Source organism: Trachypithecus francoisi, unplaced genomic scaffold, assembly GCF_009764315.1.
Source record: "Trachypithecus francoisi isolate TF-2019V2 unplaced genomic scaffold, Tfra_2.0 Lachesis_group10, whole genome shotgun sequence".
NCBI classification, from domain to species: Eukaryota; Metazoa; Chordata; class Mammalia; order Primates; family Cercopithecidae; genus Trachypithecus; species Trachypithecus francoisi.
In genome coordinates, this window is record NW_022681455.1 from 78,827,760 (window position 1) to 78,841,761 (window position 14,002).

Consider the following 14,002-nt stretch of genomic DNA (forward strand, 5'->3'; position numbering starts at 1 on the left):
ATGCAGGGGACACTAGCCAAGGAATGCACACAGTTTCTAGAAGCTTGAAAAGGCAGGGAAACGTTTTACCCTAGAAACTCCAGAAAAGACTTGGGCTCTGCCAACACGTTGATTTTACCCCAGTGAAATCCAAGTCAAGCTTTGGATCTCCTGAACAGTATAGTAATACATTTGTGTTGTTTTAAAGCTACCAGTTCTGGGGTTATTTGTAACAGCAGCAATAGAAAATAAACACACCCCTATTTCTCCCTGCCAGTCATTTAAAATCAACATAGACTCTAAGTTGAAACAACAGCTTGCTTTGCAAACACAGCTTCAAGACAAGTCATCGTTACACTGCCAAACACATGACTTAGAGTATGTGCCATTCATTGAACTTCTGGAACTAACTCTGGGCTACCCTCGGTTCAGCCCTTGTCCATCTTGACTTAATCCATACATTCGACGTGGGGCTCTTGATTCCCAAACCATTTCTCTTCGTATCCTACTTCTAAGCTTTAGGCCAATGTTTTCTGGGATGGATATCCTAGAAGCACCTCAATCTAAATGTGCCCCAGACAGGAATCGTCATTTTACCCTTGCACTTGCTCTTCTGGCTGGGTCTCTTGGCTTCCATTATGGGCCGCCCACATACCCAGGAGCAAATCTCACCGTTTCAGGCACACCCCTTCTCTACCCCTAAATTTATCCTGTGTCATCCATCCATTCTACCCATCCCATGTCCCCCCTTTTCCACTAACATGGCCCTAACTCAATACCTTATGGCTATAAAGACAGTCTTGGAACTAGCAGTCCCAACTCCAGGCTCTCCCCAATCTCAGATGTCCTCTGCACTGATTCAGGAATTATCTTTCCAAAACAGCCTAATCCTATTTTACCTCTGCTCAAAAGCCTTTTGAATGATCTCCTGCTTATGGAATAATGCCCAAACTTCTTTCTTTTACTGAAAATGATAATCCACCTCCTAACTGCCTTCTAGCCATAGCTTCCGTCTCATCCCTACATCCTCACACACTCCAGGAGCTAGCAATGCTGGTTTCCTGTGACTGGACCAAATCTTGTCTCTTCTCCCATCTTTGGGTCTTTGGCCTGGAATGTCACAATGTTCACCAACGGCAATAAGCCACTATTCACCATTTAGTAAGCCACATGTTACTATAGGTTGGGCTTGTTCGTGATCCCATTTGTAGCTGTATCATTTCACCACATCTTCACAACCACCACATCTACCAATAAGGAACTGGAGGCCTAGAGACAGACATGCTGTGATACTTTTAAAATAAATATGTCCACACATTCTTTGATACTCCTCCCTCCCTAAGGTGGAGCTTAATTATTAAACCTCAAATGTGGCACTTGGTGACCTGCTTCTAATAGAATGTGATGGAAATGGAGGTATGTGACTTCCAAGCCTAGGTCATAAAAGGTACCATGCTTCCTTCTTGTGCCCAAATCTTTCACTCTGAAGGAGGCCAGTCACCATGTCATGAGGATACTCAAGCAGCTCATGGAAAGACCCAGATGGGGAAAATTTAAGGCCTCCAAACAACAACCAGCACCATATTTGTGCACCATCTTTTTTTTTTTTTTTTTTTTTTTTTTTTGAGACGGAGTCTCGCTCTGCCGTGGCCCAGGCTGGAGTGCAGTGGCCAGATCTCAGCTCACTGCAAGCTCCGCCTCCCGGGTTCACGCCATTCTCCTGCCTCAGCCTCCCGAGTAGCTGGGACTACAGGCGCCCGCCACCTCGCCCAGCTAGTTTTTTGTATTTTTTAGTAGAGACGGGGTTTCACTGTGTTAGCCAGGATGGTCTCGATCTCCTGACCTTGTGATCCGCCCGTCTCGGCCTCCCAAAGTGCTGGGATTACAGGCTTGAGCCACCGCGCCCGGCCTTGTGCACCATCTTAAAAGCAGAACCTCCAGCCCCAGTTGGGCCTTCAGATGACTGCACCCCCTGTGACATCTTGACTACAACCTCATGGGAGACTCTGAACCACAACCACCCAGCTAAGCTGCTACCAAATTCCTGACTCAGAGAAATTATAGGATAATATCTATGACTTTAAGTCACTAAGTTTTGGGGCAATTTGTTACACAGTAATAGATAAATAAACACTTGCTCAAGATCATAGGATCAGTAAGTGGTGATTTGTTTTGTTTTGTTTTTTTATTTTTTTGTTTTTTAAGAAAGAGTCTCACTCTGTCACCCAGGCTGGAGTGCAGTGGTGCAATCTCAGCTCACTGCAATCTCCGCCTCCCAGTTCAAGCAATTCTGCTGCCTCAGCTTCTGAGTAGCTAGGATTACAGACGCACACCACCATGCCCAGCTAATTTTTGTATTTTCAGTACAGACAGGGTTTTGCCATGTTGGCCAGGCTAGTCTCAAACTCTTGACTTCAGGTGATCTGCCTGCCTCAGCCTCCCAAAGTGCTGAGATTATAGGTGTCAGCCACTGCACCCAGCCAGTGGTGGAGATTTGAATACTGGTTTATCTATCCCAAAAGCTCAGGCTGTTAATTCTGCCTGAAGTACAACTGTAGTTTATATTTCACTTCCTTTAAAAAGCCTTGACAGAGTCTCCCCGTCAAAAGTAATCTTCCTCCAATCTGTATCAGTAAGCCGTACTCAAAATGTCCATCCGTAATACTCGTATAATCACCTTATTTGCCCAAGTCCCGTCTCACTTCATGGTTGACTTCCCAGCTGTGGGCTCTCAGCTTTAGTACCTACATCCTAGTGTTGCTGTGAAGATTAAATGAGATGGCATGTATCAAAGCGCTTAGTGAAGCAATGACTCAATTATACTATTTATTAGTTCCTGGATGCAGCGCTTTTTCTGTCCTATGGATGGATAAGCTCTTAATCCTGGCTATATATTAGAATTACCTAGGAAGCTTAAAAAAAAAAAAAAAAGCAAAAAAACAACGCCCAGGCTATACTTGAAGATTATGATTTAATCTATCTGGGTGAAGTTAGGTACCAATATTTTTCCAAAGTTCCCTGGGTGATATTATTTTATTTATTTATTTATTTATTTGTTTATTGAGATGGAATCTTGTTCTGTCACCCAGGCTGGAGTGCAGTGGTACCATTGATACAGGAGTGCTGGGAAGGGAAGAGCGTGGTCCCTTTAAATAATACAGAAGGTGGTAGGGGAAGTGCTGCATAGAGCAGGGCGTGGTCCTTGGCTAGGGCTCCACCCCCAGGGACCTAGATGAGAAAAGGCATTTCCTGCCCAAATGTTGCATTTCCCAAGACCACCCTGGCTTGCCACGCCCCCCCATCCTAGGCATATAAAAGCCCGAGACCCTAGTGGGCAGACACACAGGCAGTCAAACGTGGAGAGAAACACATCAGTGTAAAAAGACACAAGCAGCTGCTCATTGAGAGGATGTTGAGAGGAGCACACTGGCAGAAGAGCACAGGGACAGGCACAGGCACCTGGCAGGATGAGACTGAGTTTGGCCAGGGCAGTTAGTCGGAGGAGAGCTGTGGCCGCTGAGCAGCCCAACTCCATGGGAAAAACCATGGAGCCCTTCTAGCTCCTCCATTGGTTGAGAGCTACTTCCACTCAATAAAACTTTGCACTCATTCTCCAAGCCCACGTGTGATCTGATTTCTCCGGTACACAAAGGCAAGAACCTGGGATACAGAAATTCCTCTGTCCTTGCAACAAGGTAGAGGGTGAATTGAGCTGGTTAACACAAACCGCCTATGGATGGCAAACTAAGAGAGCACCCGGTAACATATGCCCACTGGGGCTTCAGCTATAAATTCACCTATAGACACCGCCATCAGGTGGGAGCCCCACAACCTGCCTGTCTGTATGCTCCCCTAGAGGTTTCTTAGCAGGGCACTGAAGAAGCAAGCCACATACTCCTGTTGCGTGCCCTGCGAGGGGGACAAGGTAACTTTTCCCGTTTCACCATCTTGGCTCACTGCAACCTCTGCCTCCTGGATTCAAGCAATTCTCCTGCCTCAGCCTCCCAAGTAGCTGGGATTACAGGCACGCACCATGATACTTGGCTAATTTTTGTATTTTTAGTGGAGATGGGGTTTTACTGTATTGGCCAGGCTGGTGTCGAACTCGTGACCTCAAGTAATCTGCCCACCTCGGCCTCCCGAAGTGCTGGTTTAAAGTTCTGAAACTGCTGGACTAAATCAGAGGTTCTCAACCAGAGGCAATTTTGTCTTATTCCTGTTGGGGACATACAGTAATGTCTGGAGATAGTCTTGATTGTCACAACTGGTAGGAGGGTGCTACTGGCATCTAGTGGGTGGAGGCCAGAGATGCTGCAAAACATCCTACAATGCACAGGTCATAGCTCCTTACAGCAAAGAATTATCCAGTCCTAAATGTCAATAGTGCCAAGGTTGAGCCAAACTGGATTGGATATTTCCCAGCTCCTACCTTGTTCTCCTTAAGAATTTTGGTTTCTACTTGCTTCTCTGACTATTCCTACTTGAGACAAGAAGAATGCAGCATTTGAGTTCCTGCCTTGGACCAAATCTGGGCACCAACCAGCTTGGCCGCTGCCCCAGCTGGGCTGGCTCCAGGCCCACCAGGAAGGGCACGTGGATGGTCTCATGCTTCCCCACTTTCCTTTAATGCTTTGTTAACATTTGTATTACAACACTCACTACAGAAAGTACAGCAAGTTGTAAACACGTCTCCCTCACCCCAAGGGCCAGGGCCATACTTTATTCATCTCTGTTTTTTCCATAGCACCAAGCTCTGTTCAGTTGAACTGGGTAGGTGTTCAATAGATATTCATTGCATCAAATAGATTAATATCACTTTAATTTTTATCATGCATCTGGGCATCTCTTTGAAAGGTAATGGATGTAGAGAATACAAATGCCAGTTAAAGCAAGAGCTCTTGTGTTTCTGTTCCTGTGGAGTGCAGCTGAAATGACTGCTATTGCTCCTTTACGGTGTATTTACACGAGCATCCTGTGGACATCAGTGCCATTTAAAATTAAGATATTTGTATAATAAACAAATCTAAGAGGATTCTTATTAGAGAAGTTCTCTTATTTTTAAGATTATTTTTCATTGGTTATTACAAATGGAAAAATGTTTTATTTTCAAGGCAAAGCAGCAACTCGGAGAATGATAAACAAACTTGTCTTAGAAAAATATATGTAAATCAATAAATTTTGGGCTATACATTTCATAGCGGATAAAATCAGGCACAGGTTTAAAAGCTAAATAAGAAACAAGGTTTTCCGATGTTTCTCTCCTTTCAATGCGTAATCTTACATTAAAAAAAAACTGGTTAATATCTGGGGTTTTTTAAATTCTCAAAATTGCAAAGTCAGCCAAGGGTCTGTTCATCTTGGCATTCTCAAAGAGGGCAGATTTAAGTAAAATCTGTGACAACTGAGAACTGAGAATCTAAACTTTTCTTTGAGACAGAACCTCACTCTGTCCCCTAGGCTGCAGTGCAGTGGTGTGATCTTGGCTCACTGCAACCTCTACCACCCAGGTTTAAGTGATTCTCCTGCCTCAGCCTCCCAAGTAGCTGGGATTACAGGCACGTGCCACCATGCCCAGCTAATTTTTGTATTTTTAGTAGAGATGGGGTTTTTGCCCTGTGGGCCAGGCTAGTCTTGAACTCCTGATCTCAAGTGATCCGCCTGCCTCAGCCTCCCAAAGTGTTGGGATTACAGGCATAAGTCACCATGCCTGATCAGATATAAACCGATTTTTTTTTTTTTTTTGAGATGGAATATCACTCTGTCACCCAGGCTGGAGTGCAATGGCACCATCTTGGCTCACTGCCAGTTCTGCCTCCCAGGTTCATACCATTCTCCTGCCTCAGCCTCCCAAGTAGCTGGAACTACAGGTGCCTGCCACCACTCCTGGCTAATTTTTTTGCATTTTTAGTAGAGACGGGGTTTCACCTTGTGAGCCAGGATGATCTCGATCTCCTGACCTGGTGATCCACCTGCCTCGGCTTCCCAAAGTGCTGGGATTACCAGCGTGAGCTACCGCACCCGGCGAAAGGAAGTTTATTAAAAAATTAAAGGAATAAAAGAATGGCTACTCCATAGACAGAGCAGCATAAACTGATTTTATATAGCTAAATAAAAGGTCTGGAAGGTTGCATTGTAGACTGAACTGATTACTTCAATGTGGGGAGGAAACCCATATTAGAATGGTCAAAGAGTTTTAATTTTATCTGTCATGTTCTTTATTATATTGTAAATGGAGAATTGATGCAGGTGACTTACTATTTAAGCTCTTTTAGTATTTTCTAAGTATTTAGAAAAGCTTAGTCATATTTCCTGAGACATAATGACCATCACAGAGAGAGAAAAAAATGAAGGGAATGGAGGGATAAATTACTTAGGATAAGAATTTTTTTTTTTTTTTTTTTTTTTTTCTGGAGTGCTTCTTTTTTTTTTTTTTGAGACGGAGTCTGGCTCTGTTGCCCAGGCTGGAGTGCAGTGGCCGGATCTCAGCTCACTGCAAGCTCTGCCTCCCGGGTTCACACCATTCTCCTGCCTCAGCCTCCTGAGTAGCTGGGACTACAGGCGCCCGCCACCTCGCCCAGCTAGTTTTTTGTATTTTTTTAGTAGAGACAGGGTTTCACTGTGTTAGCCAGGATGGTCTCGATCTCCTGACCTTGTGATCCACCTGTCTCGGCCTCCCAAAGTGCTGGGATTACAGGCTTGAGCCACCGCGCCCGGCCTTCTGGAGTGCTTCTTGAATGAAATTACTGGCATGATTAGGATAAGGTTAGCCTAGGCTAAGAATAACTAGAGACAAGATTGTCAGAAATATGACTGGCCCAGAGTCCTGGATGGATCACATCAGTTTGTTCTCTTAGATTGAAGAAAACTATTATTAACGCAATATTAAATTAGGAATAAATTATTCAAAGCCTTGTGTCATACTTACTGTTGCTTTAGCCACTCCTCCACAAATGGAATGGAGAAAAATTCTGTGAATGGCTCCCCTGCCCTCTTTGGATTTTGGCTGGTTAAGATGCCATATGTTTGATTGACAAGAAAACAATAAGCAAGAATTTAAGTCAGTTGTTGCTATTCTGCTTGCAAATTAACACGAATGAATTCTTAGGATTACTGAATCGTCAGACATGAACAACTTACTTGTATAACCACTCGGTCAGAAAATCACAGGCAATGAATTTGGTTCTTTTCCTCTAAAGAGAGAAGAGATAATTAAATTACAGCTGACCCTTAAACAACATGGATTTGAACTGCACAGGTCTACTTATACATGACTCTTTTCAATAAAGCTTAACACCGGCCGGGTGTGGTGGCTCACGCCTGTAATCCCAGGACTTTGGGAGGCCAAGGTGAGTGGATCACTTGAGGTCAGGAGTTCGAGACCAGCCTGGCCAACACAGTGAAACCCTGTGTCTACTAAAAATACAAAAATTAGGCAGGCATGGTGGCGGGCGCCTGTAGTCCCAGCTACTCAGGAGGCTGAGGCAGGAGAATCGCTTGAACCTGGGAGGTGGAGGTTGCAATGAACTGAGACTTTGCCACTGCCCTCCAGCCTGGGCAACAGGGTGAGACTATGTGTCAAAAAAAACAAAAAACTTAACACCAAGTGTGCCTGCCTCTCCTGCCTTTCCTTCCACCTCTGCTACCCCTGAGACAGCAGGACCAATCCTTCCTCTTCCTCCTTCTCAGCCTACTAAACCTGAAGATGAGGAAGAAGACCTTTATGACGATCCACTTCCACTTAATGACTGGTAAATATATTTTCTCTTTTTTATAATTTTCTTAATAAATTTTCTTTTGCTCCCTTACTTATAAGAATACAGTATATAATACATATAATGTACAAAATTTGTGCTACTGGTAAGGCTTCCAGTCAACAGTAGGCTATTAGTAGTTAAGTTTTGAGGGAGTCAAAAGTTTTATGTGGATTTTCTTTCTTTCTTTTTGTGACAGGGCCTCATTCTATCACCCAGGCTGGAGTGCAGTGGCGTGATCTCAGCTCACTGCAACTTCTGCCTCCCGAGCTCAAGTGACCCTCCCACCTCAGCCTCCCCAGTACCTGGGACTACAGGCACACACCACCACACCTGGCTAATTTTTGTATTTTTTGTAGAGATGGGGTTTCATCATGTTGCCCAGGCTGGTCTCAAACTCCTGAGCTCAAGCAGTCTGCCCTGCCTTGGCCTCCCAAAGTGCTGGGATTACAGGTGTGAGCCACTGTGCCCGGCCAAAGTTGTAAGTGGATTTTTGACTGCACGGAGGTTTGGCACCTGTATTGTTTAGGAGTCAACTGTATATTCTTACTTTGCCCACATGTCTGAGTAGGAAAAAGGAAAGGAGGTTAATTGATTGCTTGTGTTAGATGAAATAGGCATAAATCCTTTATGAGATTTATAAGAACATCAAGAAACAGTAACTTGGCCAAAGAATTCTAAAGACATTTCTTTAGTCCTCTTTCAATAAGCACATTTTCTGACATTAGGTACTAATAAAAGACAGTGCTCATATCGGGGTTTATTACATACTTTTGGAATTGGAGGATTTTGTTATTTAAATTTAGTCTGTGCTTCTCTTTTATGAGTAATTGTATATATTGCTTTACCCCAGATTCACTCAAGTCCTCTGAACAGCAGTCCTTTGGGTGTGAGTGCCACCTTCATGAGACACCCCACACACAGGTGCCACCAGTGATGTGGCTGCCCCTGCTAGCTCTCCACCCAAGGTCCACTCTCCACTTCAGCCTTATTAACAGAAACATGATTGCTTCCAAATGGCAATCAGCTCCGCCAAAGATCTACATTTCCCAGGCTCCCATGTAGCAAGGGACAGCTATGTCATACAGTTCTGCCCGATGAGATAGAAACAGACATATTCTAGGGACCTCTGAGAAAATTCTGCTTTCCTGATTTCTGCTGCCCCTTCCTCCTTGAAGTTTCGTATCACTTCTTCAGCCTGGAACATAGATGTGGGGCTGGAAGTGGAGCAGCCCCTTTTAGCCAAGAGGCCCAAAGCCACGTGCTAAGGATAGTGAAGCAGGGGATAGAAAGAGCCTGTGTCTTCCTTAAGCCACAGCACCAGCTTGGGCCTGTCCTACTGTGGACATCTAAATGTGTAAGGAGAAATAAACTTCATTCATTTTATTGCCACTGTTCTTGAATATTCAATACAGGCAGCTGAATGCAGCCCCTAAGGGACAGATACCTAGTAAGCCACAAGGGAAAAGACATCCCAGAGTAAAGGGGAGAAGATAAGCTGAGCCTGCAATGGAGTGGAGCACCAGATATCCTGTCTTCTATTTCCATTTCAAGTTTCTTCTTGGAACCCAAAGAATACCAGTCAACTTCTTTTAGAGAATTGTTATGGAAATCGGTTGATAAAATCTCTGTGTCTTCTTTCAAAAATAGCAGGAGCTAAGAACCAAGTCAGTCTAGAGGTGTTGGTTGCCATGTGGAGAGATCCTTCCCAAGAAGAAAGATGCTACAAAGTGTCCTGGATATCCTCTTTGCATCTCCAGATCCACCCTCCCTACCCTGCTCTGTGCCTCAGGAAGCTGCTTTTCATGGTTCACATCAACCAGGCTTCCATACCCTCCAGATGGGTCCATCCCATGGGAGGTACCAACAGGAGCTCAGAGAGATGGAGGAGGGAAAGACAGAGTATTAGGGGTTGAATTGTATCACCCCAGAATTCATATGCTGAAGTATAACCCCTTCGGAATGTGACCTTATTGGAAATGTCAGAGGCACATGAACTACAGCAACTCCATCTTGAATAGGAGCTGGGTAAAATGAGGCTGAGACCTACTGTGCTGCATTCCCAGATGGTTAAGGCATTGCAAGTCACAGGATGAGATAGGAGGTCAGGACAAGATACAGGTCATAAAGACCTTGCTGATGAAACAGTTGCCATAAAGAAGCCGGCCAAAATCCACCAAAACCAAGATGGCGACAGGAGTGACCTCTGGGCATCCTCACTGCTACACTCCCACCAGGGCCATGACAGTTTACAAATACCATGGCAATGTCAGGAAGTTACCCTATATCATCTAAACAGGGGAGGCATGAATAATCCACCCCTTGTTTAGCATATACTCAAGAAATAACCATAAAAATGGGCAACCAGCAGCCCTAGGGGCTGCTCTATCTATGGAGTAGCCATTCTTTTATTCCTATACTTTCCTAATAAACTTGCTTTCACTTTATGGACTCACCCTGAATTTTTTCTTGCACAAGATCCAAGAACTCTCTTGGGGTCTGGATCAGGACCCCTTTCCTGTAACATACCCTCCAGATCGGTCCAGTCAATGGGAGATACCAGCAGGAGATGAGAGAAATGGAGAAGGGAAAGGCTGAGTGTTTAGGGTTGAATTGTATCACCCCAAAATTCGTATGTTGAAGTATAACTCCCAAGACCTCAGAACATGAATGTATTGGAAACACGATTGTCGCAGATGTAATGAGTTAAACCCAGCCACTCCTGAAAGACAAAGCAGTTCCACTGAGAATGAATGAATTTGGGGCTCTATTAAAAGGAAGAAGGGAGATGCTGTTGGGTAGACAAACAGTGGCAGATGCCTGATGATACTGATGATACTCTACTAGATCCTGGGTCCAGTTATGACTGAAGCCAAAATTCCCTGGACCTTTCAGGTACAAGAACCAATATTCTCTTTTGCACTTAAGCCAGTTTGCATTAGGTTGTTTATTATTTGAAACACAGAGACTTTTAAGCACTATTACTGTCTTCTCCAGTCAGTTAACCACCATTTATCCTTCATGATGCCTCCAGGAAGCCTTTCTGAGCATTCTCACTGTCTTTTTAAAAAATTATATATTTTTTTAAATTTTAGAGACAGAGACAGAGTCTCTCTCTGTCACCCAGGCTGGAGTATAGTGGCATGATCTCTCTCCAGCTTCAAACTCCTGGGCTCAAGCAATCCTTCTGCCTCAGCCTCTTGAGTAGTTGGGACTACAGACATATGCCACTACACTGGCTAATATACTTTTAAAACTTTTTGTAGAGACGGGGTCTCACTCTGTTGCCCGGGCTGGTCTCAAACTCCCGGGCTCAAGAGATCCTCCTGCCTCATGCCTCAGCCTCTTGAGTAGTTGGAACTAAAGCCATGCACCACCACACCTGGCTAATATATTTTTAAAACTTTTTGGAGAGATGAGTTCTCACTGTGTTGCCCAAGCTGGTCACAGTCTCTTGGGCTCAAGTGATCCTCCTATCTCGGCCTTCCAAAGCTCTAGGATTATAGACATGGACCACTTTGCCCAGTCTCACCCTCTTAAGTTTAGGGAGGGCTCTACTCCAGTTTTCTGTGTGTTTCTCTGTCATAGCACCTGAGACTATAACACGGGTCTGCCATGTTTGTCTTCCCTACTGAATCATAAGCTCTGTGAGGACAGGCCACATGTCTTTTTTTTGTTTTTTTTTTTTGTTGTTGTTTTGTTTTAATTCCCAGTGCTTAATTGACTGCACTGAGGCTGTGCATGGTGGCTTATGCCTGTAATCCCAGCACTTTGGTAGGCCGAGGCGGGCGGATCACTTGAGATCAGGAGTTTGAGACCAGCCTGGCCAACATGGCGAAACCCCATCTCTACTAAAAATATAAAAATAAGCCAGGCATGGTGACACGTGCCTGTAATCCCAGCTACTCGGGAAGCTGAGACAGGAGAATCGCTTGAACCTGGGAGGCGGAGGTTGCAGTGAGCTGAGATCACGCCACTGCACTCCAGCCTGGGCAACAGAGCAAGATTCCATCTCAAAAAAAAAAAAGTAATTAATTTTAAAAAATTCGCCGGGCGCGGTGGCTCAAGCCTGTAATCCCAGCACTTTGGGAGGCCGAGATGGGCGGATCACGAGGTCAGGAGATCGAGACCATCCTGGCTAACATGGTGAAACCCCATCTCTACTAAAAAATACAAAAAACTAGCTGGGCGAGGTGGCGGGCGCCTGTAGTCCCAGCTACTCGGGAGGCTGAGGCAGGAGAATGGCATGAACCCGAGAGGAGGAGCTTGCAGTAAGCCGAGATCCGGCCACTGCACTCCAGCCTGGGTGACAGAGCAAGACTCCGTCTCAAAAAAATAAAAAAATAAAAAAAATTGACTGCACTGCACACAGCAGGTGAGCAGTTCCTGTTGAGTAAATGAATGAATGAATTAGCCATTCAACTCTCAAGCATCAAAGCAAGAAAAAACTCATGTACACAGGTTCTGATATTTAAAAGTAGGAATTGCTAATTCTGGACAATTTACTTTCTTCCCACAATATTTTACTATGAAAATGTTTCCATAATTTTTTTCTTTTTTCCTCTTTACTTTGAAATGGAAAACTCAGCTTTATAATTCAAGATAAGGTTGAAACGATTGTTGTGGAACTGATGTTTCACCAAAAAGAAAAGGCTCCTTCACACTTTTTACTGAAATCTTTATTGGAGTTTTTAGTAAATAAAATATCGTGGTGCCTGAGTTACTGGAGATTACCTGCAATCTTTTACCTCATTGCTGAAACCCCTTTATGAAAAAATGGAAATACTGCTGGCTGGCATAATAAAATGCAATGTATCAGACCATGTAACAAGGTCTTCTAATCTGCCCTGCAAGAATAGGAGTCCCTTCAAAAAGCCATCTTTAACCAAAATAAGAAAATACTTGTATAACAATGCAAATATGTAACTAGTCCGAATTGCTGTATAATAATTTAAACAATCTGGCAATTGTTGGATGGCAGTGTCTCTCTCCTGCCCTACAAAAGATGCATTGTTCCCTCAGCATTTATCACATCGTTTAGTGGTAAAGATTACTTCTGCAAAGAGAATGCAGCTTGACTTTAATAAATAGATTTTAAAAATAGCCAAATGGTCTGATGTATGAAGGTCATGCACACAGATTTAATCACTTTTGATGCAAAGAAATAAAATGGAAGAAATAGTGTTTTCCTTCTGTTCTGGGCAAGCGTGGACGTGCTATGCATACCCAGACATGTGGAACAGTGGGGATATTGTTCAGCTGTTGTTTAGTTTAAAAATTATCTGCTGAGGAGCTGAAAGAGAGAAGGAAAAGCAAATGAAAAGTTGTGGTGAGTGATGAAATAAGAGAGGAAGTAGGAGAGAAAGAAATTAAAGAGCGAGATTTAGACAGCGAGGGCACACAGGGTTTATGTAATGTGGGCAAATACACTGAGCCCTTGATTGTTAACGGGTGAAAATGCTCAAGTTTGGGAGAGCAGAGGGAACAGTTAAGGCAGCCTCTAACAAGGTTTAAAAATATTCTTTTAATCTGTAATTAAAAAGGAAAAAGACTAGGTGTCAAGGGTTAAGGCATCATCATGTCCTCAAAAGTCTGCAACTTACTCTGAAATGCATCCAGAAAACCAAGATGAATGAATAGAGGGATGGATTGATGGGTTCATGGATAGATATGTGATAAAATAAATAAAGCAAAATGGAAATTGTAGAATCAAGGCAGTGGATACGTGGGAATGCATTCCAAAAGTCTCTCAGTTCATCTATCTGGTTAATTTTTTAAATAATAAAATTGGAGGAGAAGGGAAATGGGAGGAAAATACCATCAAAAAAGTCCCAGACCTCTAAAAGAGAAAATGCAGAATTTTGTTTTTTTAGACAGAGTCTCACTCCGTTGCCCAGGCTGGAGTGCAGTGGCACGATCTCCGCTCACTGCAACCTCCACTACCTGGGTTCAAGCCTCAGACTCCCAAGTAGCTAGGATTACAGGCGTAGGCATAGCATTACCATGGCCTGGCTAATTTTTGTGTTTTTAGTAGTTACAGGGTTTTGCCATGTTGGCCAGGCTGGTCTCCAACTGCTGGCCTCCAACTGCTGGCCTCAAGTGATCTACCCGACTCGGCCTCCCAAAGTGCTGGGATTGCAGGCATGAGCCACAGCGCCCAGCCAAAAATGCAGAAATTAATAGAGGTTCAATCCAGACAGTATTTTGTACCAACTTTTATACTGGATGCATGTAGACGAGATACACTGGAGGACCGAAGGCTGGAAAGAGAA

At 44.0% G+C, this 14,002-nt stretch overlaps 1 protein-coding gene across 2 annotated transcripts in view; it reads right to left on the reverse strand.

Annotated features, from left to right (window-relative positions):
- IQCK (IQ motif containing K) overlaps window positions 1–14,002 on the reverse strand; it is a 141,672-nt gene that overhangs the window by 89,334 nt on the left and 38,336 nt on the right. For both annotated transcript variants that reach the window (XR_004438847.1, XM_033217863.1), the window contains exons 5-6: window positions 7,117–7,169; window positions 6,905–6,982 (exon numbers count right to left, since the gene is read on the reverse strand). Coding sequence is in view for 1 of the 2 variants with exons in the window: in XM_033217863.1 (XP_033073754.1) it covers window positions 6,905–6,982; window positions 7,117–7,169 (131 nt within the window). In the remaining variant the exon portion in view is untranslated. The remainder of the gene's footprint in view (window positions 1–6,904; window positions 6,983–7,116; window positions 7,170–14,002) is intronic.